Consider the following 25899-nt stretch of genomic DNA (forward strand, 5'->3'; position numbering starts at 1 on the left):
GGTTAAGTAACTTGCTCAAGATGGTAGAGTAGTTAGTGGTCAAGTCGGGATTGGAATCCAGATCTGTCTGTGCTCTTGCGTTGCACTCCTCTGCCTCCTGTCAGGAGATCGGGGGTGAGGAAGGCCAGATAAAGAAGGGATGACGCAAGTTAAACTAGGGAAAAATGAAAGAACTTTGTGGCTCAGTAAATTAAAGTATTTAAACAGATTTTAATCTTAGTTGTTACAGAAAAATTATTCTTATGGAAAAATTACTAATCTTGCTGCAAAGGCTTTTTCCAGAAGAAGGATTTATGTAGAGAAAGATTTAAAGCTCTAAATTTTTTTTTTAATGACCATAATGGGATTTTTTTCCTTTTTCTTTTTTTTTTTAAGATTGGCACGTGAGCTAACATCTGTTGCCAATCTTCTTTTCTTTTTTTTCTTCTCAAAGCCCACCAGTACATAGTTGTATGTTCTGGTTGTAGGTCCTTCTGCTTGTGCTGTGTGGGACGCCACCTCAGCATGGCCTGGTGAGCAGTGCTGTGTCCATGCACAGGATCCGAACCAGAGAGATCCTGAGCTGCCAAAGTGGAGTCTGTGAACTTAACCACTTGGCCACAGGGCTGGCCCTAAGACCTCTAAATATTAAAGCAAAATTTTTTTTTTTAAGATTGGCACCTGAGCTAACAGCTGTTGCCAATCTTCTTTTTTTTTCTTTTTCTGCTTTTTCTCCTCAAATGCCCCCAGTATGTAGTTGTATATTTTTTAGTTGTGGGTCCTTCTAGTTGTGGCATGTGGGAAGCTGCCACAACGTGGGCTGACGAGCAGTGCCATGTCCGCGCCCAGGATCCGAACCAGCGAAACCCTGGCTGCTGAAGCAGAGGATGTGCACTGAACCATTCAGCCACGGGGCCGGCCGTAAACCAAATATTTTATGAACAGTTTTTCTTAAAGCAAATTAAACTGTATCAGGTAGATGTTAAATACCAGTAAAGTACACTTGCCGTTAAGCCTAACTGTCATCTTTTTCCTGGTTAGATGTTGATGATGGAGACACAGTGACAGATTTTATGGCTCAAGAGAGAGAAAGAGGCATTACTATTCAATCAGCTGCTGTTACATTTGATTGGAAGGGATATAGACTCAATCTAATTGATACACCAGGTATGTTGCTGTTCCAGCAATGCAGAGCTGCATCGTTTGTGGTTTTTGTTTGTGTATGTGTTTTTTGAAAATTGTGGTAAAAAACGTGTATTGTAACATGTACCATCTTAACCGTTTTTGAGTGTACAGTTCAGTGGTGTTAAATATATTTATGTTGTTGTGAAACAGATCTCCAGAACTTTTCTTCTTGTAGACCTGAAACTCTATACCCATTAAACCGCTGCTCTTCTTTGTGCCCTCCCCCACCCCTGGTTACTACCATTCTACTCTCTATATCAGTGAGATTGAATATTTTAGGTACCTCATATAAGTAGAATCATACTGTATTTATCCTTTTGTGACTGGCTTATTTCACTTAGCATAAAGTCCTTCCAGTTTCACCTGTGCTGTAGTGTGACAGGATTTCCTTCCTTTTTAAGGTTGCATAGTATTCCATTGTAAGTATATAGCACATTTTGTATATATACCATTCATCCATCCGTGCACATTTGTGTCGCTTCCACCTCTTGGCTATTAGTGGAATAGTGCTGCTGTGAGCACGGGTATGCAGATATCTCTTTGAGACCCTCCTTTCAATTCTTTTTTGGGTATATACCCAAAGTGGGATTGCTGGGTTGTATGGTTGTTCTTTTTGTTTGTTTGTTTTTTTAAAGAGTTTAAGTGTTAAATTTCTCGTCTTTTTCTTAGGTCATGTGGACTTTACCGTGGAGGTTGAACGCTGTCTAAGAGTGCTGGATGGTGCAGTGGCTGTATTTGATGCCTCTGCAGGTGTAGAGGTAAAAAATACTGCCAAAGTAAAGTGAAGATAGAGCAGCATGATTTTTAAAAAAGTAGAATGTGTCAGATTTAGTTAACTGTACACCTTTTATTTAGTATGTTCACATAAATTATGGTGAAAGGAAGTTGGAATTTAATATTGAAATGTGATCTCAGATATTTCATAGTAAAAGGGAAGAAAAGTTTGCTTTTCTGTAGGAAATATGAAAGTGTTGAGAATGTGTGGGGCCTGAGATTCTACTTTACTCTCAAGCTAACAGGTGAGCCTGCCAGAGTTTTATGGATTGTGGCAGAAGACACAAGACTCTGAGTCAGAGACACAGGACTTTATTAGTCACAGAAATAGCAATAGCCAGAATATCAGCATTTTCTTGAGCTGGTTCCCCAAGCCCTAATTCCCACAGGGTGACATAAAGGGAGTTGGGTGACAGCTGCACATGCAGTGGAACCCTGTGCTTGGAGAATGCAACTATTTTCTAATGGGCGTGCCTGCTTTTTGCTTTGGGGGGAGACAGCATCTTCAAGACTTGTAAGCAAACCTCCCTTTCACTCAGGAGGGAGACACTGACTCTGTCTTTCCTTTTTTTTTTCCTTAAAGATTGGCACCTGAGCTAACAACTGTTGCCAATCTTTTTTTTTTTCCCTCTGCTTTTTTCTCCCCAAGTCCCCCCAGTACATAGTTGTATATATTTTAGTTGTGGGTCCTTCTAGTTGTGGCATGTGGGACACTGCCTCAGCATGGCCTAATGAGCGGCGCCATGTCCGCTCCCAGGATCTGAACCGGTGAAACCCTGGGCCACCGAAGCGGAGCGTGGGAACTTAACCACTCGGCCACTGGGCCGGCCCCTGACTCTGTCTTTCTAAGCTGTTCACTATACAAACGTCTTTGAAAAGATAGTCCAGAACAAAGGCAGTTAATGCCTCTCCTAACAAAACATGCAGAAATGCGAGAGACCTGTGAAGAATTGTCTCCCAACAGTTAATATAAAGCTCCTCAAATAAATTTTGAAAATGGATTTATAATAAATTATTGCTCCTGGAGTCAGTAATGTTCTCTTTAGCTGGTGCCCATTTGTCTTGTAATCTCAAGATTGGCTTTATGTTAAATTAGTACCCATACTCATTCTTCTAATCTTAAAATTACTAAAAGTGATATCTTAATTAAGTGATCAAAATTAACATCCCCCAAAATGGGATAAATTGACACTATGGATCTCCTCATGTGATGCACTAAGAAGGACAACATTACCTATGTTGTATTCCTGGCAAAAATATTGGGCCCAATCTAATAATGAGAAAACAACCAGACAAATCTAAATTGAAAGACATTTGGCAAAACAACTGGCCAGGACTTTTCATAAATTGAAAAAAATTTAAAGTAAGGAAAATGAATGATTTGGGGGAAAAAGGCTGGGGAACTGTTGTATATTAAAGGATTCTAAAGAGATAAGAAAACTAAAGGTAATATATGATCTTTGGCTCGATCCTGGATCCAAAAAGAAAAGTTACAAAGGACGTCATTTGGAAAATCAGAAATTTGAACATGGGCTATATGTATTAGATAGAAATATTGTGTCGACTTAAATTTTTCTGAAGGTGATCATTGTAATTGGTTGTGTAGGACAATTCCTTATTCTTAGGAAATACGCGCTGAAGTATTTAGGATTGAAGTGTCATGTCTGCAACTTGCTATCATGGTTCAACGCCCACCCACCCACACATACACACATGGTATTACTTTGGGTCCTCTGAGCAGTAAATGCCAAGATGGGGTTATATGTAATAGGAGATTTAATGGGGGAAATGCCTGTGAAGAATACAGGAGAAAAGAGAGACGTGGGAAAGAGCATTCAGACCACAGGACAGGTCTATAACGTACGAAGGAGAGAGGCAAGGAAGGAGGATCAGGTAGGAAGTGTCTCAGACTACACAGTTCCAAAAGGCTTCGGCCAAGCTGATGGGGAGTGCTCGAGCCAAAGTCACCTGCTAGAGGAGTCCCGTGTGTTGCAGGAAGAGCCCTACATTGGTACTTCTGCTGTGCTCACTCCTTAGCTGGGAACAGCCCACCGGAAGCTGGGCCTTCAGAGAATGTGGTAGTAGATCTAGAAGGGCAGCACTGGGAGCCCACAGTTAGTTATGCTCCTTGTCGTAGATCCAAGTGGCACATTTTCACAGCGACCACACATACAATGTGTGCTTGTGCACATATTTGTAGAGAGACAGAAAAGGCAGATGTGGCAAAATGTTAATCCTTGGTGAATCTAGGTGATGAGTACATGGATATTTATTGCACTATTCTTTCACCTTTTTTATAGATTTGAAATTTTTGAAAATGAAAAGTTGGCGAGGAAATAATATAGTTATTGAAAGCCCCACCTGAGGACCCCAGACAGACAGGGATATTTGCTTGATAAAGCCTGACGCTGAGGTCTGAAGTTGATTATACACTAGTGTTTCTACTTCTTTCTGAGTCACTTCATTTCCTAGTGCTTGCATCCTTTCTGCCCTTATGACTTCTTTTTTTTTTTTTTTTCTTTTTTCTTCTTCACTGAATTTTATTTTATGAACATTTCTCCATATCCTTAAAAATCTTTGAAAATTACGTTTAGTGATTTTACAGCAATCCATTTTATGGGCCTACCTCATTTTGGCAACTCCCTTATTGTTGAGCTATGAGATTGTTTTCAGTATTTCACTCATTTAGCTAATACAGTAAAAAATATCTTTGTAAACAAACTTTTATCCATCTATTTGAATATTTCTATTCTATGTTTCTTTTTTTTTGTTTTTTTGAGGAAGATTAGCCCTGAGCTAACTACTGCCAGTCCTCCTCTTTTTGCTGAGGAAGACTGGCCCTGAGCTAACATCCATGTCCATCTTCCTCTACTTTATATGTGGGATGCCTGCCACAGCATGGTGTGCTAAGCGGTGCCATGTCCGCACCCGGGATCCAAACCAGTGAAACCCGGGCTGCCGAGAAGCGGAATGTGCAAATTTAACCACTGTGCCATCAGGCCAGCCCCTATTCCATGTTTCTTTTTTTTTTTTTATTTTTTATTTTTTTTTTATTTATATATTTTTTTTATTAATGTTATGATAGATTACAAGCTTGTGAGATTTCAGTTGTACATTTTTGTTAGTCATGTTGTGGGTACACCACTTCCCCCTTCGTACCCTCCCCCCACCCCCCCTTTTCCCTGGTAACCACCGATCAGATCTCCTTCTCAATATACTAATTTCCACCTATGAGTGGAGTCATATAGAGATCGTCTTTCTCTGACTGACTTATTTCGCTTAACATAATGCCCTCGAGGTCCATCCACGTTGTTGTGAATGGGCCAATTTCGTCTTTTTTTATGGCTGAGTAGTATTCCATTGTGTATATATACCACATCTTCTTTATCCAGTCATCAGTTTCTGGGCATGTAGGCTGGTTCCACGTCTTGGCTATTGTAAATAATGCTGCGATGAACATAGGGGTGCAACGGACTCTTGAGATATCTGTTATCAGGTTCTTAGGATAGATACCCAGTAATGGGATGGCTGGGTCATAGGGTATTTCTATTTTTAACTTTTTGAGAAATCTCCATACTGTTTTCCATAGTGGCTGTACCAGTTTGCATTCCCACCAACAGTGTATGAGGGTTCCTTTTTCTCCGCAACCTCTCCAACATTTGTCGTTCTTGGTTTTGGATGTTTTTGCCAATCTAACGGGGGTAAGGTGATATCTTAGTGTAGTTTTGATTTGCATTTCCCTGATGATTAGCGATGATGAACATCTTTTCATGTGTCTATTGGCCATATTCATATCTTCTTTTGAGAAATGTCTGTTCATGTCCTCTGCCCATTTTTTGATCGGGTTGTTTGTTTTTTTGTTGTTAAGCAGTGTGAGTTCTTTGTATATTATGGAGATTAACCCTTTGTCGGATAAGTGGCTTGTAAATATTTTTTCCCAATTAGTGAGCTGTTTTTTTGTTTCAATTCTGTTTTCCCTTGCCTTGAAGAAGCTCTTTAGTCTGATGAAGTCCCATTTGTTAATTCTTTCTATTGTTTCCCTCAACTGAGGAGTTGCAGTGTCCGAAAAGATTCTTTTGAAACTGATGTCAAAGAGTGTACTGCCTATATTCTCTTCCAAAAGACTTATTGTCTCAGGCCTAATCTTTAGGTCTTTGATCCATTTTGAGTTTATTTTGGTGTGTGGTGAAAAAGAATGGTCAATTTTCAATCTTTTGCATGTGGCTGTCCAGTTTTCCCAGCACCATTTGTTGAAGAGACTTTCTTTTCTCCATTGTAGGCCCTCTGCTCCTTTGTCGAAGATTAGCTGTCCATAGATGTGTGGTTTTATCTCTGGGCTTTCAATTCTGTTCCATTGATCTGTGGACCTGTTTTTGTACCAGTACCAAGCTGTTTTGATCACTGTAGCTTTGTAGTATGTTTTTAAATCGGGGATTGTGATTCCGCCGGCTTTGTTTTTCTTGCTCAGGATTGCTTTAGCAATTCGCAGTCTTTTGTTCCCCCATATGAATTTTAGGATTGTTTGTTCAATTTCTGTGAAGAATGTCGTTGGGATTCTGATTGGGATAGCATTGAATCTGTATATTGCTTTAGGTAGTATGGACATTTTAACTATGTTTATTCTTCCAATCCATGTACAAGGAATGTTTTTCCATCTCTTTATGTCATCGCCTATTTCTTTCAAGAAAGTCTTGTAGTTTTCATTGTATAGATCCTTCACTTCCTTGGTTAAGTTTATCCCAAGGTATTTTATTCTTTTCGTTGCGATTGTGAATGGGATAGAGTTCTTGAGTTCTTTTTCTGTTAGTTTATTGTTAGTGTATAGAAATGCTACTGATTTATGCACGTTAATTTTATACCCTGCTACTTTGCTGTAGTTGTTGATTATTTCTAATAGTTTTTCTGTGGATTCTTTGGGGTTTTCTATGTATAAGATCATGTTGTCTGCAAACAACGAGAGTTTTACTTCTTCGTTACCTATATGGATTCCTTTTATTTCTTTTTCCTGCCGAATTGCTCTGACCAGCACCTCCAGTACTATGTTGAATAGGAGTGGTGAAAGTGGGCACCCTTGTCTTGTTCCTGTCCTCAGAGGGATGGCTTTCAGCTTTTGTCCATTGAGTATGATGTTGGCTGTGGCTCTATCATATATGGCCTTTATTATGTTGAGGTACTTTCCTTCTATACCCATTTTACTGAGGGTTTTTATCATAAATGGGTGTTGGATCTTGTCGAATGCTTTCTCTGCATCTATTGAGATGATCATGTGGTTTTTGTTTTTCATTTTGTTGATGTAGTGTATCACGTTGATTGACTTGCGGATGTTGAACCATCCCTGTGTCCCTGGTATAAATCCCACTTGATCATGGTGTATAATCTTTTTGATGTATTGCTGTAATCGGTTTGCCAAAATTTTGTTGAGGATTTTTGTATCTATGTTCATCAGTGATATCGGCCTGTAGTTCTCCTTCTTTGTGTTGTCCTTGTCAGGTTTGGGGATCAGAGTGATGTTGGCTTCATAGAATGTGTTAGGGAGTTCTCCATCTTTCTCAATTTTCTGGAACAGTTTGAGGAGAATAGGTATTAAGTCTTCTTTGAATGTTTGGTAGAATTCTCCAGAGAAGCCGTCTGGTCCTGGACTCTTGTTTTTGGGGAGGTTTTTGATTACCGTTTCTATTTCCTTACTTGTGATTGGTCTATTCAGATTCTCCATTTCTTCCTGATTCGGTTTGGGGAGATTGTAGGAGTCTAGGAATTTGTCCATTTCTTCCAGGTTGTTCAATTTGTTGGCATATAGTTTTTCATAGTATTCTCTTATGATCTCTTGTATTTCATTGGTATCTGTTGTGATTTCTCCTCTCTCATTCCTGATTTTATTAATTTGCGATTTCTCTCTTCTTTTCTTGGTGAGTCAGGCTAGGGGTTTGTCAATTTTGTTAATTCTTTCGAAGAACCAACTCTTTGTTTCATTGATCCTTTCTATTGTCTTTTTTGTTTCAATATCGTTTATTTCTGCTCTTATTTTTATTATTTCCCTCCTTCTACTGACTCTGGGCTTTGTTTGTTCTTCTTTTTGTAGTTCTGTTAGGTGTCGTTTGAGGTTGCTTACGTGAGCTTTTTCTTGTTTAGTGAGGTGAGCCTGTATTGCGATGAATTTCCCTCTTAGGACTGCTTTTGCTGCATCCCAAATGATTTGGTATGTCATGTTCTCATTTTCATTTGTCTCCAGATAATATTTGATTTCTTCTTTAATTTCTTCAATGATCCATTGTTTGTTGAGAAGCGTGTTGTTTAGTCTCCACATTTTTGCACCTTTCTCTGCTTTTTTCTTGTAGTTGATTTCTAGTTTAATAGCGTTATGATCAGAAAAGATGCTTGATATTATTTCAACTCTCTTGTATTTATTGATGTTTGCTTTGGTTCCCAAAATATGGTCAATCCTTGAGAATGTTCCATGTGCACTTGAGAAGAATGTGTAACCTGCTGTTTTTGGATGAAGTGTTCTATATATATCTATTAAGTCCATCTGGTCTAATTTTTCATTTAATTCTATTATTTCCTTGTTGATTTTCTGTCTGGATGTTCTGTCCATTGGTGTTAATGGTGTGTTGAGGTCCCCTACTATTATTGTATTGTTGTTGATGTCTTCTTTTAGTTCTATTAAGAGTTGCTTTACAAATTTTGGTGCTCCTGTGTTGGGTGCGTATATATTTATAAGTGTTATGTCTTCTTGGTGGAGAGTCCCTTTTATCATTATATACTGTCCCTCTTTATCTTTCTTTATCTGTTTTGTTTTGAAATCTACCTTGTCTGATATTAGTATAGCGACACCTGCTTTCTTTTGTTCATTATTAGCTTGGAGTATTGTTCTCCATCCCTTCACTCTGAGTCTGTGTTTGTCTTTGGGGCTGAGGTGTGTTTCCTGGAGGCAGCATATTGTTGGATCTTGTTCTTTGATCCATCCTGCCACTCTGTGTCTTTTGATTGGGGAGTTCAATCCATTTACATTTAGAGTGATTATTGAGACGTGGGGGCCTACCACTACCATTTTGTGTCTTGTTTTCCGGTTTTCTTCAGTTTCCTTTGTTTCTCGTCCCATGGTTTAATCTGTTCTGATGTAGAGCTGCTACTCTCTGTTGTTGTCCCTCTACTTATCTCCTCTGCTCTTGGTTTTGTAGCCCCTTTCCTTTTTTGGATTTTTCAGGAATGAGGGTTTTCCTGAGGATTTCCTGAAGAGGAGGTTTTGTGGCAATGAACTCCCTTAATTTTTGTTTATCTGGGAAAGTTTTTATTTCTCCATCGTATTTGAAGGATATTTTCGCTGGGTAGAGAATTCTCGGCTGTAGATTTTTGTCTTTCAGATTTTTGAATATATCATTCCACTCTCTTCTAGCCTGTAAAGTTTCTGCTGAGAAATCTGCTGATAGCCTGATGGGGGTTCCTTTGTAGGTTAGTTTCTTTTGCCTGGCTGTCCTTAATATTTTCTCCTTGTCGTTGACTTTTGCTAGCTTCACTACTATATGCCGTGGAGTTGGTCTTCTTGCATTGATAAAGTTTGGAGATCTATTGGCTTCTGTCACCTGAAGATCCATCTCCCTCACCAGATTTGGGAAGTTCTCAGCCATTATTTCTTTGAATAGGTTTTCTGCCCCTTTCTCCTTCTCTTCTCCCTCTGGTATACCTATAATCCTTACGTTGCATCTCCTAATTGTGTCTGATAATTCTCGGAGAGTTTCTTCATTTCTTTTAAGTCTTGCTTCTCTCTCCTCCTCTGCCTGCAACAATTCTATATTGCCATCTTCCAAATTGCTAATTCTTTCCTCCATATTATCGGCCCTACTGTTCAGAGCATCTAGATTTTTCTTAATCTCCTCTATTGTGTTCTTCATTTCCAATATTTCTGTTTGGTTCTTCTTTATCGTATCAAACTCTTTTGTGACATAGCTCCTGAACTCGTTGAGTTGTCGGTCAGAATTCTCTCTTAACTCATTGAGAATCCTAATGATGGCTGTTTTGAAGTCATCATCATTTAGGTTATATATCTCATTTTCTTTGGGATTGTTTTCTGTGTATTTGTTACTTTCTTTCTGTTCTGGAGATTTAATGTATTTTTTCATATTGCTTGATGATGTTGATTTGTGCCTCCGCATGGAGATAGAGTTTAGTTGCTCCTTTCACTTGTTTCAGCTGCTGCGGTGGGGGGAGCAGCTGTTTATACTTCACCAACCAGGAACCCTGTCCGTAGTTGCTACCTGGGCCTGGGCCCCTCTTCGTAGCCACAGTGGCCCTTTGGATTCCCTCCTCTGCCCTGGGGGCCGTCACAGGGGGGCTTCAGGCTGCAGGTGCCTACTGTTGTTGCCCACCTAGATGCGCTCTCTCCTTGGGGTCTGCAACGGTGTTATGGGCTTTTCCAGCGGCCAGGGGTGGGATCACTTATATTTGTCACACCGTTGCTGTCGGCACCCACCAAATCTCACTTGTCCTCTATGGGTCGCAGGAGAGCTATTGGCATCTTCTACAGTCTGTGGTTAGTACACCTAGCTATGCTGCTTTTGCCCTGGGGTCTTCCAGCCTTGTGGCTGGCGGCTCGGTGCCTTCTACTGGTGCTGTGCAGAGGCTTTCCCTAAGGCTGCTGTGAGCCTGTAGGGTTTCCCCCTAGGCTACTAAGCTGGGTCTCTGGAACTCTCTCCAGCCCCAGTCCTCTCCGAGATCTCCGGCAATCCCTAGCCTCACGGGGTGGGCAACGGCAGCTGGGGGTCGCCCCGCCCTGTGGGATTCTCTCCGGGCCTCTCCGGGAGCCGTGAATGCTCAGCGTGGCCCCTCTGCTAACGGCACACAGAGAGTTTTGTCTGCTGCCCGGGCGGAGCTCCAGCGCTTCCCCTCCGGGTCGCCGAACCGGCCTTTGAAAGTTCCCCCAGCCCCGGTCCTCTCCGAGATCTCCGGCAATCCCTAGTCCCACGGGGCGGGCAACGGCAGCTGGGGGTCGCCCCGCCCTCTGGGCTTCTCTCCGGGCCTCTGCCAGGAGCCCTGAATGCTGGGCGTGGCCCCTCTGCTAATGGTAGACAGAGAGTTTTGTCTGCTGCCTGGCAGAGCTCCGGCGCTTCCCCTCCGGGTCGCCGAACCGGCCTTTGAAAGTTCCCCCGCCCCGGTCCTCTCCGAGATCTCTGGCAATCCCTAGCCCCACGGGGCGGGCAACGGCAGCTGGGGGTCGCCCCGCCCTCTGGGATTCTCTCCGGGCCTCTCCCGGGAGCCCTGAATGCTGGGCGTGGCCCCTCTGCTAACGGCAGACAGAGAGTTTTGTCTGCTGCCCGGGCGGAGCTCGAGCGCTTCCCCTCCGGGTCGCCGAACCGGCCTTTGAAAGTTCCCCCAGCCCCGGTCCTCTCCGAGATCTCCGGCAATCCCTAGTCCCACGGGGCGGGCAACGGCAGCTGGGAGACCTCCGTGCCCTCCGTGTCTCTCTCTGGGACCCTCCGGGCGCCCCGAGCACCAGGCTGGGTCTCTCCGCCAATGGCGGGGAGAGACTCTCCCCGCGGGCTCAGGTGTGCAACTCCAAAGTTTCCCTCTGCGTTTAGGAGTAATTGCGGGGGGTTTAGGTAGGGTTCTGGTCACCTGTTTCCACCGTCGCTCCTCTGTTGTGTTCTCGCTCCTGCCCTACATGTGTGTGGATCCTCTGGGGGCGTCCGTTGGAAGAAAGCCGCTTGCGGGTACTAGGCTGCCCGTCGGGGTCGGAGAGTTTTCACCTATTTCCACATCCTCCCGGAGGAAAGTCCATCCGCCTTCCGATGTATAGTCGCGTGGGTGTCTCAGACGTCCTGAGATGCTGTCTGGATATCCTTTGTCAAGCGATAAGTGTCCAAATAATTGTAGACTCGAAGGGCGAGAGACAAAGAGGACTACTCACGGCGCCATCTTGGCTCTCCCCCTAGTCCCCCTTATGACTTCTTTACATCAATTTGACACTTAATCATTCAGACAGATTGCATTATTTATAAGATTGAAATATACTGGAATAGGAAGTTTCTGAATTTGTGACACAGGCGGCTCTTGTTTGCTAATAATAGATGGGCTTTTAGCTAGCAGGTGGGATGATGAGAGTTTTTGTTTTATTTTTTAATATGTTTTGTTCTTGGGAGATTTATAATATAAATTTATAATGTAAATAATACCCCCCAACGTCACTATAGACAAAAATTAGTTTGAAGTGGATCATAGTGTTAAGCTAAATCTATATAGTTTCTAGAGGAAAAATAAAGTTATCTTCACAACCTTGCGTGTAGATAACAATTTCTTAGGACACAAGAAGCATGAAACATAAAAAAGTTGATTCATTAGTCCTTAACAAAATTACATCTTTTTTTTTTGAGTTCATGATAGTTTACATGGTTATGCAATTTCAGTTGTACATATTTCTTGTCTGTTGCCACACAAGTACCCCCCTTCACCCCCTGTGCCCATCCCCCACCCTCCTCCCCCCAGAATTATATCTTCTCATTAAAACTAAAAAAAAAACCAAAAAGGCAAGCCGTGGGCAGTGAGAAAATATGTAATGTTAGATAAACTATATGAATGTTAAATTTCTAGAGTGCAATATTGATTATATGGGAGAATATCAGTCTTAGGAAGTATGTGCTGAAATGTTCACAGTACCTGTGTATGACCAAGGACTTGTATCCAGAATATATGAATAACTACAAATCAATAATAAAAACTAATAACCCAATTAAAAAAATGGCAAAGGTCTTGAATGGATACTTCACCAAAGAAGACATGTGAATGGCCAGTGCACACGTGAAAAGATGCTCAGTCTCATTGGTCATCAGGGAAATGCAAATTAAAATTACAAAGAGAGACCATTTCATACCTACAAGAATGGCTAAAACTAAAAAGAGTGATGGCAAATGTTGGCTGAGAATGTGGAGCAACTGGAACTCTTACCCATTGTTGCTGGGACTGTAAAATGTTACAACCACTTTGGAAGACTATTAGGCAATTTCTTATAAAGTTAGATCTACACTTGTCCTGTAACCCAACGATTCTACTCTTAGATCTTTATCCAACGGAATGAAAACATTTATCCACCAAAGGTTCATTCAGAATGTTTATAGCAGCTAAATTTATAACAGCCCCAAACTAGAAACAACGCAAGTGCACATCCACAGGTGGATAGAAAAACAAACTGGTACGTTTATGCAAAGGAATTTAGCAATAAAAATGAATGAACCAGTATACCCAACAACATTATGAATGTCAGAAACATTATGTTGAGCGAAAGAAGCCATGCTATTTATGTGAGGTTCAAGAATAGGCAGAATGAATCTTTGGTGACAGAAATCAGAATAGGTTGCTTATGGGGAAAGGGACATAAGAGAAATTTTTTATTTTCTGTATCTTGATTGGGGTAGTAGTTAGACCAGTGTAGATATTTATCAAAACTCATTGAGCTATACACTTAAAATCTGTATTTTATTGTATACAAATTTTACCTAATAAAGCAATCAAATTACAAACTGGCTTCTATTTTACCTAATGTCAGCACATTAGGTTTTTTATGCTCTGTTTCAGGGCTCTTGGACGCCACTAGGCACAGAAACTGTATGACTCAAACTACATGTACTATGTACAAAAAGTAGAATTAAGAGAAGTCACACAGAAAAGCATATGAGAATTGCAACTTATGTAAATACAGATATCCACCTTTTTTTCCCCTTAAATCCTCTTCGGTTTACGTGAACATTCAAACATTCACAATAAAAATACATGATTTTTATCACATTAGCAGTTTTACAGTACACTCTTATTTGTTCTTTTTATATTACAACTGTCTGAATCAGTTAAGGCGAAAGTCCACGTTTCACAATCAGAAGACTGCCAACTTCAGTATTGTGTGACATGTGCTAGGTGAGGTGAAGCCAAACACAAAGTAGGTCTTCACCTTGGTTAAGTCCTTTTTCCGTGATTCAGTACCTCCCAGGCATTAATTCTCTGTGCCAACACGTTCACCCAAAGTGTTATTCTCAGTTTGAAGCACGCTCTTCGTCACAGTTCACTACATTCTTAGCTGTATAACTTGATAGCAGGAGAGTGGCTCTAGAAGTATAAGGGTGGTGGCACTAATTCTGTGCTATAATGGATTCTGAGATGTGTTTATTCCATGTGTGGTAACAGTTATTTTTGTCCAATATGTGTTTTTTTCCTAATCTTTGCTTTAGGCACAAACTCTCACAGTATGGAGGCAAGCTGATAAACACAAGATACCTCGAATCTGTTTTTTAAACAAGATGGACAAAACTGGAGCAAGGTATTTAAAGTGTGTTTCTTTGGCTTATCAAAGTAAGAATACAATTTGAGCTTTTAATAGACTATAACTTAAATTTAAAAATATCTATTCCCTGTAGAGTACAAATATTACAGGGAATCCCAATTCAATCCCATTTAAAAAAAATTTCAAAGCAGCTAATTCCTAGGTTTAGTCACTCTGTGGGATCAGTAGAGAGTTGCTAGATGGTGAGTCATCCTGATTCTAGTGTAGAGGGGCTGTATCCTGTTTTCTAGGCCCGGGACGGCGTGATGTGTTGCTGATGCCCTGGCTCTGTTTAGAGCTGCATGTACCGTACAGTCTTGCATTGCTCAGGGTTACAGGGCTCCCTATCATTGCTAAAGGTAGAGGGTAGAGGATTGTTTCCTGCAGTTTCCTCAAAGAACAATGCTCTTCCTTGTCCCCTGGTTTTCTTTAGCTCCTGGGTAATATGCTTTCAATAAAGGGGAAGTGGGAGAGGAGAACATAGATGTTTTAAGAAATGCTGGGGGCCGACCCCATGGCCGAGTGGTTAAGTTTTCGCGCTCCACTTCGGCGGCCCAGGGTTTCGCCGGTTCGGATCCTGGGCGTGGACGTGGCACCGCTCATCAAGCTATGCTGAGGTGGCGTCCCACATGCCACAACTAGAAGGACCCACAACTAAAAATACACAACCATGTACTAGGGGTCTTTGGGGAGAAAAAGGAAAAATAAAATCTTTAAAAAAAGAAATGCTGAGATATAGTGGTAATGCTCAGAGACTTAAAGAGTGCAAGCCAATTTTCTGAGAACAGAATTCCAAATTCAGAGAAACAAGAACATGAAGGATTTGGAGAAAATGTGAAAGGGAGTGACTCAAGAATATAAAGGATTCCGGGGAAATGTGATAGGGAGAGATCCTGGTCCGTGATGTGAGAGTGGCAAAAACAAAACATCAACTGTCCCTCCCCTAAATCATAGGATGCTTTGTGTTTGTGTAACTCTCTGCAGTAATTCAAAGGCTGCTGGTTTAAAGGACTTTTATCTTGATTGTTAAAAAGCACAATAACCTTTGAAATGTTCGAGGCTCAAGTTCCGACCCTTTTCTGTTTGGATTCCTTGCTGACTGACAGCACCTGTGATGCTGGGGAGGGAGATGCCTGACTACTAGGCTGCTTCTCAAAGACACTGGGACCAGGGCCGGCCCAGCGGCTCAGCAGTTAAGTTTGCATGTTCCGCTGTGGGGGCCTGGGGCTCGCTGGTTCGCATCCTGGGTGCGGACCTATGCACTGCCTGGCAAGCCCTGCTGTAGTAGGTGTCTCACATATAGAGTAGAGGAAGATGGGCATGGATGTGAGCTCAGGGCCAGTCTTCCTCAGCAAAAAGAGGATGGTTGGCAGCAAATGTTAGCTCAGGGCTAATCTTCCTCAGGAAAAAACCCCAAAAAACATTGGGACCAGAGTGATCTGCATGTATGTATGTATAAATCAGCCCATGTACCAAAGATGGCATGTGTGCCATAGGTAGCCAACCACAGTGTTAGCACAGAAGTAAACAGCACAGCATGTGATACTAAGAATGCCTAAGGGGCCGACCCAGTTGTGTAGTGGTTAAGTTTGTGAGTTCCACTTTGGTGGTCCAGGGTTCACAGGTTTGGATCCCAGGCATGGACCTAGCACCACTTGTGAAGCCATGGTGTGGCGGCATCCCACATATAGTAGAAGAAGATGGGCACAAATGTTAGCTCTCTGGCAATCTTCCTCAAGCAAAAAGAGGAAGATTGGCAACAGATGTTAGCTCAGGGTCAATCTTCCTCACCAAAAAAACAAAAAAAACCCACCTAATATAAAAGTATAGAAAAATTAGTCAGGCTGGCTCTTGGAAGAAAGCTGGTAGTCATGCGTGATAGCAAATGTAGTTGTTAGAAGAAAGAATGTTGACTTGCAAGCACAAATCTTGCATTTGAATCCTAACCACAATTTATTATCTGTGACCTTGATGAATTCATTTAACCTTAACCTCAAACTTTAGTTAAGTGAAGCTCACAAAAATAATACCCTAAATATCTGTGTGGCAGGATTATGGTAGATACTCAGTTACTATTATCTGAAATTGACATTAAAAGTTTATTCAAGGGCTGACCCTGTGGCACAGTGGTTACGTTCCATGTGCTTTGCTTTGGCGGCCCGGGTTTGTGGGTTCAGATCACAGGCATGGACCTACACCACTCATCAGCCACGCTGTGGCGATGACACACATGTAAAGTGGAGGAAGACTGGCACAGATGTTAGCTGAGGGCTAATCTTCCTCAGCAAAAAAAACAAAAACAAAGTTTATTCAAGGTGTCGTCTTATGGAAAACTGTTAAATGGTAAACATTAGGGACAATAAAAAGGGTTATAGTTCTAGAGAATATTATCAAACTTGTTTTAACTGTAATTATTTTGTTTTCTACAGTTTTAACTATGCAGTTGAAAGCATCAGAGAGAAGTTGAACGCAAAGCCTTTGGTTTTACAGGTTGGTTGATACAATTCGTTGATTAATAGGAATAGCTCCTTCTCATTTTCCTCATCAGTTTATTTCTTGTGACATATTATGTACATTTCTGAAGCTTTGTCACATCTTTTTTTGGAAGAAGTTAGGATAGGAATAAAAACAGGTGTAGATTAACGTAATAATGATAATAGATGTTTTGGAGAAAGAAGTTTTATCACCAGTGCAGTTCTACTCGAGCGATTATTTAATAATGTTAATCTCACTCTGATTTCTAGTTACCAATTGGAGAAGCCAAAACTTTCAAAGGAGTGGTGGATGTAGTAAGTAAAGAAAAACTTCTTTGGAATGCCAACTCAGATGATGGAAAAGACTTTGAGAGAAAACCCCTCTTGGAAATGAGTGATCCTGAACTGCTGAAGAAGACGACTGAAGCAAGGAATGCCCTGATCGAACAAGTAAAACGAATGCTGGGAGTTTAAGATTGCATAAGCATTTAGAAACTTGAAAAAATGTTTTATTTATTGTAAAATTTTGCATAAAATTGGGGGCCGGCTCCGTGACCGAGTGGTTAAGTTCGCGCGCTCCGCTGCGGCGGCCCAGGGTTCGGATCCTGGGCGCAGACATGGCACTGCTCGTCAGGCCATGTTGAGGTGGCGTCCCACATCCCACAACTAGAAGGACCTGCAACTGAGATATACAACTACGTATGGGGGGGTTTGGGGTGATAAAGCAGAAAAAAAAAAGATTGGCAACAGTTGTTAGCTCAGGTGCCAATCTTTAAAAAAAAAAAAATCACATGGAATATATAAAGTGTAATGAATAATAAAATGAACACCAATGTATGCACAAACCCAGCTTAAGAAATAGAACATTGGGGCCGGCCCCGTGGCCGAGTGGTTAAGTTTGCACTCTGCTTTGGCAGCCCAGGATTTCGCTGCACGGACATGGCACGGCTCATCAGGCCACACTGAGGAGGTGTCCCACATGCCACAACTAGAAGGACCCATGACTGAAAACACACAACTATGTGCCGGGGGGCTTTGGGGAGAAAAAGGAAAAAGAAAATCTTTAAAAAAAAAAAAAAAGAAATAGAATATTAGCAGTACTCTTGAATCCCCATGTCCACTTCCTGTTCATCCCTCTCCCCTCCACTAATCATCTACCCCATCACTATCTTGATTGTAGTGTTTGTCTTTCATTTGCTTTCCTTTCTAGTTTACTACAAATGCCTGTATCCCTGAAGGACTTAGTTTTCCATGTTTTTGAACTTTACAGAATTGTAATGATACTGTTTGTATTTTATTACCGTGTTCAACATCATGTTGGAGATGTATCCATGTTAGTATGTGTGGTTGCACTTCATTTTCAATCTTATTTTTTTCCTTAAAGATTGGCACCTGAGCTAAGAACTGTTGCCAATCTTCTTTTTTTTCCCCATGCTTTTTCTCTCCCAATCCCACCAGTACATAGTTGTATGTTTTTTTCTTTACTTGTGGGTCCTTCTAGTTGTGGCATGTGGGATGCCGCCACAACGTGGCCTGAGGAGCGGTGCCATGTCTGCACCCAGGATCCCAACTGGCGAAACCTTGGGCCACCGAAGGCGGAGCACGAGAAATTAAGCACTCGACCATAGGGCCGGCCCCCTTCATTTTCAATCTTGTACGGTGTTCCAGTATATGATTATACCACAATTTGTTGTCTAGTCTCCTGGGTAGGGACTTCGAGGTTGTTTCCTCTTTTTTGCTGTTACAAACAGTGTTGCTGTGAACATCTATCTATATATCTCCTTGTGCACCTGTGCAAGAATTCGTATAGGGTGAAACCTAGGAATGGAGTTGCTGAGTCAAAGGGTATGTCCATATTTTACTTTACCAGATGTTGAATTATTTAGAAAATTTTAAAACCATCAATTTTATAGTTAATATATGACTCTGGACCTCATCCACCCTCAAAATCTTAATGGAAAATAGCAAGATTGTTAATATTTATAATGTTGATAGGATATTTTTAGTATAGAGAGCAATAAGTAAAATATAACATTAAATAAAAACTCCCTGAATCTCAAACAGAAAAATATTTGTCTGAACCCTTTGATTTTTCACTTCTAAATTAAACTGTTCAAAATAGATCCTCTCATCATTAATTTTTTTCATTAGTGTTCTTTATATAGTGTTTACTTTTATTATTATTTTTTTTTATTTTTGAGGAAGATTAGCCCTGAGCTAACTACTGCCAATCCTCCTCTTTTTGCTGAGGAAGACTGGCCCTGAGCTAACATCCGTGCCCATCTTCCTCTACTTTATATGTGGGACGCCTACCACAGCATGGCTTGCCAAGCGGTGTCATGTCCGCACCCGGGATCCGGAACCAGCGAACCCTGGGCCGCCGAAGCGGAACATGCGCACCTAACTGCTCCGCCACCAGGCCGGCCCCTATAGTTCTTTTTGAAGTAATTATTTTCCACTGTAATACATAGTAATCATCACCTTTATCATTAACATAGTAGTGATCTTTGTTATTAGTGGATAATGCTTATTGGGGACCTACTGTGATCTAGCTTAAGTTCTTTACATGTGTTATTTAAGCCTTGCCACAACCTGTAGTATCCCCATGTTACAGGTGAGGAGACAGGCTCAGAGAAGTTGTCCTGAAGCTGGAAGGTGGCGGAGCCAGACTCTGCCCGGGGCTGCCTCAGTCTGGAGCTCCGGCTCTCGCCCCTGTGCTGTGCTGCTTCTCCAGGATGCGAGGGAGCATACTAAGAACAGAAGTGTAATCAGCGTTTATTAGTCAATCATGAGGGACATACTTGGTTCCTCTTTGAGGTCTTTTTGTTTTTGTTTTGTCTTTTACAAAAGAGCTGTCAGAATAAACCTAAGGAGGACTTTGTAATCTGGTTGAGGGGCCAGCATACACTTGCATATGTATTTCATTGTTCTAGGACGTGATACTGTGTAATGAAAATAAAGGAAAACTTCGAGAGTATCAGTAGGTAATAAAAGTGCTAATTACAAGGAATACATATGTATGTATAAAATTAGAGAATAAGACCACATTACACCCTTTAGGATAACTACTATCAAAAAACCAAAATCAGTGTTGCAAGGATGTGGAGAAATTGGAACTCCTGTGTACTGTTGGTGGGAATGAAAATGATACAGCCATTGTGGGAATAATATGGTGGTTCCTCAGAAAATTGAGAATAGAACTACCATATGACCCTGCAGTTCCACTTCTGGGTGTACATCCAAAAGAACTGAAAGCGGGGTCTCAAAGAGATATTTGTGCATCTTTGTTCATAGCAGCATGATTCATAAAAGCCAAAAGGTGGAAGCAATCCAAGGGTTCATCAACAGGTGAAAGGATAAAAATGTGGTGTGTGTATACACAATGGAATCTCATTCAGTCTTAAAAAGGAAGGAAATTCTGCCATATGCTACAACACAGATGAACCTTGAGGACATTATGGTATTGAAATAAGCCAATCACCGAAAGACAAACACTGTGTGATTCCATTTATATGAGGTATCTAGGGTAGTCAGAGTCATAGAGACGGGAAGAAGAACATAGTTGTCAGGGGCTGGGAAAGGGGAGAGTGAGCGAGTTGTGTCATGGGTACACAGTTTTGTTTTTGTGAGATGAAAAAGTTCTGGAGATTAGTTCTACAACAGTGTGAATATACTTAACACTGCTGAACTGTTCCCTTAGAAATGGTTAAGATGGTAAATTTTATGTTCTATTTTACCACAATTAAAATTTGTTTTAAGTTAGAAAATAAGATTAGTATGGACTAGAATCAACTTCTTGTGTTCTAAAGGTGAACAGTGATAATAAATAATACTTCTTGTGTACTTACTGTATGTTCTGGAAGCATAATTTGAATTGGTTATTTAATCCTTACAACAGCCCTGTAAGGTAGGTAGGTACTAGTATCCAAGGCAAAGAGAGCTGCTGTCACTTGACCAGAGTTTTTGAACAAGTTAGTTAAGTAGGGGAGCCATTTCCAGGCAGCTTAACTCAGAAGCTGTGCTTAACCATCAGATTTGCTCTTCTCAGGAGGATGGTTAGGTACATTTCTGCTATAGTTAGCTGGTAAAAGTGTGTTTTTCTCACCAAGTTTGAATGTTTTGCTCCCTTGTACATTATAAACTTTTGAAACTTATTAATTTTATTGTCAGCTGAATTCTCCTATTTCATATAGGCAGATGATCATGAAAAGAACATCAACTAGATAATTGTATTTTTATTACTGAAATGCCTACAACCCCCAAATTAAATTTATTCCGTCAGTGCAGGATTACAAATAAGATTAGTTCTTTTGGTTTGACTGTCTTAGGAGACCTGGTGAACATTCAGAATATTTGAGAAACACCAGATGAAACTTTTTTTTTCTTTTTTTTTTTTATTGAGTTATTGATAGGTTACAATCTTGTGAAATTTCAATTGTACATTAATGTTTGTCAGTCATGTTGTAGGTGCACCACTTCACCCTTTGTGCCCACCCCCCACCCCACCTTTCCCCTGGTATCCACTAAACTGTTCTTGGTCCATAGTTTTAAATTCCTCATATGAGTGGAGTCATACACAGATTATCTTTCTCTTGCTTGCTTATTTCACTTAACATAATTCTCTCAAGGTCCATCCATGTTATTGCAAATGGAATGATTTTGTTCTGTTTTGCAGCTGAGTAGTATTCCATTGTATATATTTACCACATCTTCTTTATCCATTCGTCTGTTGATGGGCACTTAGGTTGCTTCCATGTCTTGGCTATTGTAAACAGTGCTGCAATAAACATTGGGGTGCACAGGACTTTTGGGATTGCTGACTTCAGGCTCTTTGGATAAATACCCAGTAGTAGGATGGCTGGATCGTACGGTAGTTCTATTTTTAATTTTTTGAGGAATCTCCATACTGTTTTCCATAGTGGCTGCACCAGTTTGCCTTCCCACCAGCAGTGTATGAGGGTTCCTTTTTCTCTGCAACCTCTCCAACATTTGTTACTATTAGTTTTAGATATTTTTGTCATTCTAACGGGTGTAAGGTGATATCTTAGCGTAGTTTTGATTTGCATTTCCCTGATGATCAGCGATGATGAGCATCTTTTCATGTGCCTATTGGCCATCCGTGTATCTTCTTTGGAGAAATGTCTGTTCATGTCTCCTGCCCATTTTTTGATTGGGTTGTTTGATGTTTTGTGATTGAGTTGTGAGAGTTCTTTATATATTATGGATATTAAGCCTTTGTCAGATATATGACTTGCAAATATTTTTTCCCAGTTAGTGGGTTGTTTTTTTGTTTCAATCCTGTTTTCATTTGCCTTGAAGAAGCTCTTTAATCTGATGAAGTCCCATTTGTTTATTCTTTCTATTGTTTCCCTTCTCTGAGAAGGCATGGTGTCCGAAAAGATCCTTTTAATACTGATGTCAAAGAGTGTACTGCCTACGTTTTCTTCCAGAAGCCTTATGGTTTCAGGTCTCACCTTTAGGTCTTTAATCCATTTTGAGTTTATTTTGGTGAATGGTGAAAAAGAATGGTCAATTTTCATTCTTTTACATGTGGCTTTCCAGTTTTCCCAGCACCATTTGTTGAAAAGACTTTCTTTTCTCCATTGTATGCCCTCAGCTCCTTTGTCAAAGATAAGCTGTCCATAGATGTGTGGTTTTATTTCTGGGCTTTCAATTCTGTTCCATTGATCTGTGCACCTGTTTTTGTACCAGTACCATGCTGTTTTGATTACTGTAGCTTTGTAGTATGTTTTGAAGTCAGGGATTGTGATGCCTCCCATTTTGTTCTTTTTTCTCAGGATTGCTTTAGCAATTCGGGGTCTTTTGTTGCCCCATATGAATTTTAGGATTCTTTGTTCTAATTCTGTAAAGAATGTCGTTGGGATTCTGATTGGGATGGCATTGAATCTGTAGCTTGCTTTAGGTAGAATAGACATTTTAACTATGTTTATTCTTCCAATCCATGTACATGGAATGTCTTTCCATCTCCTTATGTCGTCATCCACTTCTCTCAGAAAGGCCTTGTAATTTTCATTATATAAGTCCTTCACTTCCTTAGTTAAATTTACCCCAAGGTATTTTATTCTTTTTGTTGCGATTGTGAATGGTATTGTATTCTTGAGTTCTTTTTCTGTTGGTTCATTACTGGAGTATAGAAATGCTACTGATTCATGCAAATTGATTTTATACCCTGCAACTTTGCTGTAGTTGTTGATTACTTCTAACAGTTTTCCAATGGATTCTTTGGGGTTTTCTATATATAAGATCATGTCGTCTGCTAACAGCGAGAGTTTCACTTCTTCCTTCCCTATTTGGATTCCTTTTATTCCTTTTTCTTGCCTGATTGCTCTGGCCAGGACCTCCAGTACTATGTTAATAAGAGCGGTGATAGAGGGCATCCTTGTCTTGTTCCTGTTTTCGGGGGGATGGGGTCAGATGAAACTTTTTTATGAACTAAGACACCCAGATTTATCTAAAAACAGCAGTTCACTGTATATATTATCGTTGGCTATATATTGTGCATTTTCTTGTATTTCTTTTGAGCACTCTGAGTAAATAACACTTTATTGAAATCCTTTATCTAGCTCTGGCTTCCCATGAATTTAGGAAACTCATAGTAGCATATCTTCAATTTTCAACCTCCTTTCCTTTCAAAGAAAAACTCTGTCTCTAGAAGATGTGAAGAGTTCCTTGGCCTGGGTAAGGGAGATCACGTAGGTGTTTTGGAACATTTGGATAATGTGTATTTATGGTATTTAGACTTAATAGCTGTGACAATAAATGCCAGTTATAGCTAAAGCCTTTCTTTACAGGTTGCAGACTTGGATGATGAATTTGCTGACTTGGTTTTAGGAGAATTTAGTGAAAATTTTGATTTGCTACCAGCTGAAAAGGTAAATTTTATTACTCGTTTACTTTTACCAAGTTTTACTAATTGAGTGTGGTTTGCATATTATTAGAAAATGCTTGCTTAAAAATTGGGGGAACATTAAGATAAAGTTACTGCTAATACAGGCACTTAAATAATGGCAGAGATTTACTATTCTCAGATATACTTTATAAAATTAGAAATTGAATCTTGTTTAATTATATTGAGTGAAGATAAGTTAATTCTTCATTCTCTGCAGCCTTTTCTCTCCTTTTTTTTTCTTTAAAGATTGGCACCTGAGCTAACAACTGTTGCCAATCTTTTTTTTTCTTCTTCTTCTTCTTCATCCCAAAGTCCCCAGTACATCATTGTATATTCTAGTTGTAGATGTCTCATTGTGCCTTGTGGGATGCTGCCTCAGCATGGCTTGAGCAGTGCTAGGTCCGTGCCCAGGATCCGAACTGGCGAAAACCTGGGCCACCGAAGCGGAGCACACAAACCCAACTGCTCGGCCGCGGGCCTGGCCCTGCAGCTTTTTCTCTTCATTGTCATCATTTCTCCTAAGTATTTTTAGGGAACTCACAGGTAGAAATTTTGTATTTAAAATTTACTGGTTTTTCAGACTACTACAATGATCGTTTTTCTCAGAACATTTTTTTTTAATCTGTTTTAATTTTTAGTGGAAACTCATTACAGTTCTGTTTTTTTTTCTTTTGGGATACATTAAACCAGAGAATAGGCAAGTGAAATACTGATAGTAATTGAATTTTGACAGATTTCTTCAAGGCCTTTCTGTTTTTTTCTGCCAGGGGTCTTCCTCATGAATTTGACAAATTTACTCTTTGTTTTCCTTTACGAAATGAGTTACCAAGTAAAGAGTTTTTAAATAGTAATATGTATAATGGAGTCCAGCAAATTCACTTAGTCATTTTTCACAAAAAGTATTAAAGAAAAACACGAGAACTGTAGATTAGTCTTGAGCCATTGGAACTTAGAGGTGGGAAAAAAAAGATTTTTTCTTTTGAATGAAATGCCATAATTTTTGAAATTTTTTATTGATTAGTATTTGAGTACTTAATTGTGATGTTTATTGTGCCCTATAGTCACATAACATGATTTCTATTTTCAAAGAGCTTGCAATCTGAAGTGGAGTTGACTGACCATTTCTCTTATCAAGAGTAAGCACACTCAAGCTTTTCTTGGTTTTTGAGGTCTTTTAAAAAATTTTTCTACATTGATCTCTCGTTTTCCTTTGGATTTTATGTAATGAGGATCTAATTCATTTGAAGAAACTGTTATTCATATTTATATTTTTAATTTATGACCAGTTCCTCTATTAAACTATCAAGGTTAAATCACAAGTATATTAATTCATTTATTCAAGAAAGATTTTTAAGCACCTACTTGTGTTAAGCACTTTTTTAGGCTCTGGAGATTCAGCAGTGTTTTCATGGGACTTACTCTGAAGCTCATAGCTCATATGGATTTTACATTCTAGTGGATGGGGAGACAGACAGTAAACTAATAAATATGTGTCTAATATGCCAGGTAATGATTAATGTTATAAAGAAAAAGAAAGAAGAATAAGACCATAAAGAATGATGGAGGGCCAGCCCCGTGGCTGAGTGGTTGAGTTCACCCGCTCTGCTTAGGTGGTCCAGCGTTCTGCTGGTTCGGATTTTGGGCATGGACATGGCACCGCTCATCAGGCCATGCTCAGGTGGTGTCCCACATAGCAAGCCAGAGGCACTCACAACTGGAATATACAACTATGTACTGGGGGGCTTTGGGGAGAAGAAGAAGGGGGAAAAAAAGGAATAATGGAAGTGTGCTGAGGAGTGCTGTTTTACCTGGTTGGTGAAGGAAGCATTCTCATTCTGAGATATTTTGACCAAGACCAGTATACTGCACAAAAAATACTTAAATTTATCTGTCTGCTTTGTAGCTCCAGACTGCAATACACAGAGTAACACTGGCTCAGACAGCAGTGCCGGTGCTTTGTGGAAGTGCCCTCAGAAACAAAGGGGTCCAGCCCCTGTTAGATGCTATTACCATGTACTTGCCTTCCCCTGAAGAGCGCAACTATGAATTCCTGTAAGTATGCCAGCACAGAGATTAAATCTTACAGCCTTGAGAAAGCAGACAGGCAAATAAGGTCTTGTTTCACTAAGAGTAGTTGAATCACCATTTTTGAATAACATTGGTGAAGGATATCATTATAAATAATATAGAGCCATAGTAACTTTTACTCTAAAGGGACATTTGTCATCATTTCTCGTAACCTGCTGTGTTTACAGATAGAGTTAAGAATGTGTGGC

The 25899-nt window shown here is 40.3% G+C and overlaps 1 protein-coding gene across 23 annotated transcripts in view; it reads left to right on the plus strand.

The window, feature by feature from the left end:
• The window catches only part of GFM2 (GTP dependent ribosome recycling factor mitochondrial 2), a 109514-nt gene that overhangs the window by 12939 nt on the left and 70676 nt on the right, over window positions 1-25899 (plus strand). For all 23 annotated transcript variants that reach the window (XR_011425219.1, XR_001378362.3, XR_011425215.1 and 20 more), the window contains 7 exons: window positions 1021-1146; window positions 1834-1922; window positions 14148-14236; window positions 16669-16729; window positions 16984-17163; window positions 23526-23606; window positions 25527-25675. Coding sequence is in view for 7 of the 23 variants with exons in the window: in XM_014730809.3 (XP_014586295.1) it covers window positions 1021-1146; window positions 1834-1922; window positions 14148-14236; window positions 16669-16729; window positions 16984-17163; window positions 23526-23606; window positions 25527-25675 (775 nt within the window). In the remaining 16 variants the exon portion in view is untranslated. The remainder of the gene's footprint in view (window positions 1-1020; window positions 1147-1833; window positions 1923-14147; window positions 14237-16668; window positions 16730-16983; window positions 17164-23525; window positions 23607-25526; window positions 25676-25899) is intronic.

The sequence above is a fragment of the Equus caballus genome, chromosome 14, assembly GCF_041296265.1.
Source record: "Equus caballus isolate H_3958 breed thoroughbred chromosome 14, TB-T2T, whole genome shotgun sequence".
NCBI lineage: Eukaryota > Metazoa > Chordata > Mammalia > Perissodactyla > Equidae > Equus > Equus caballus.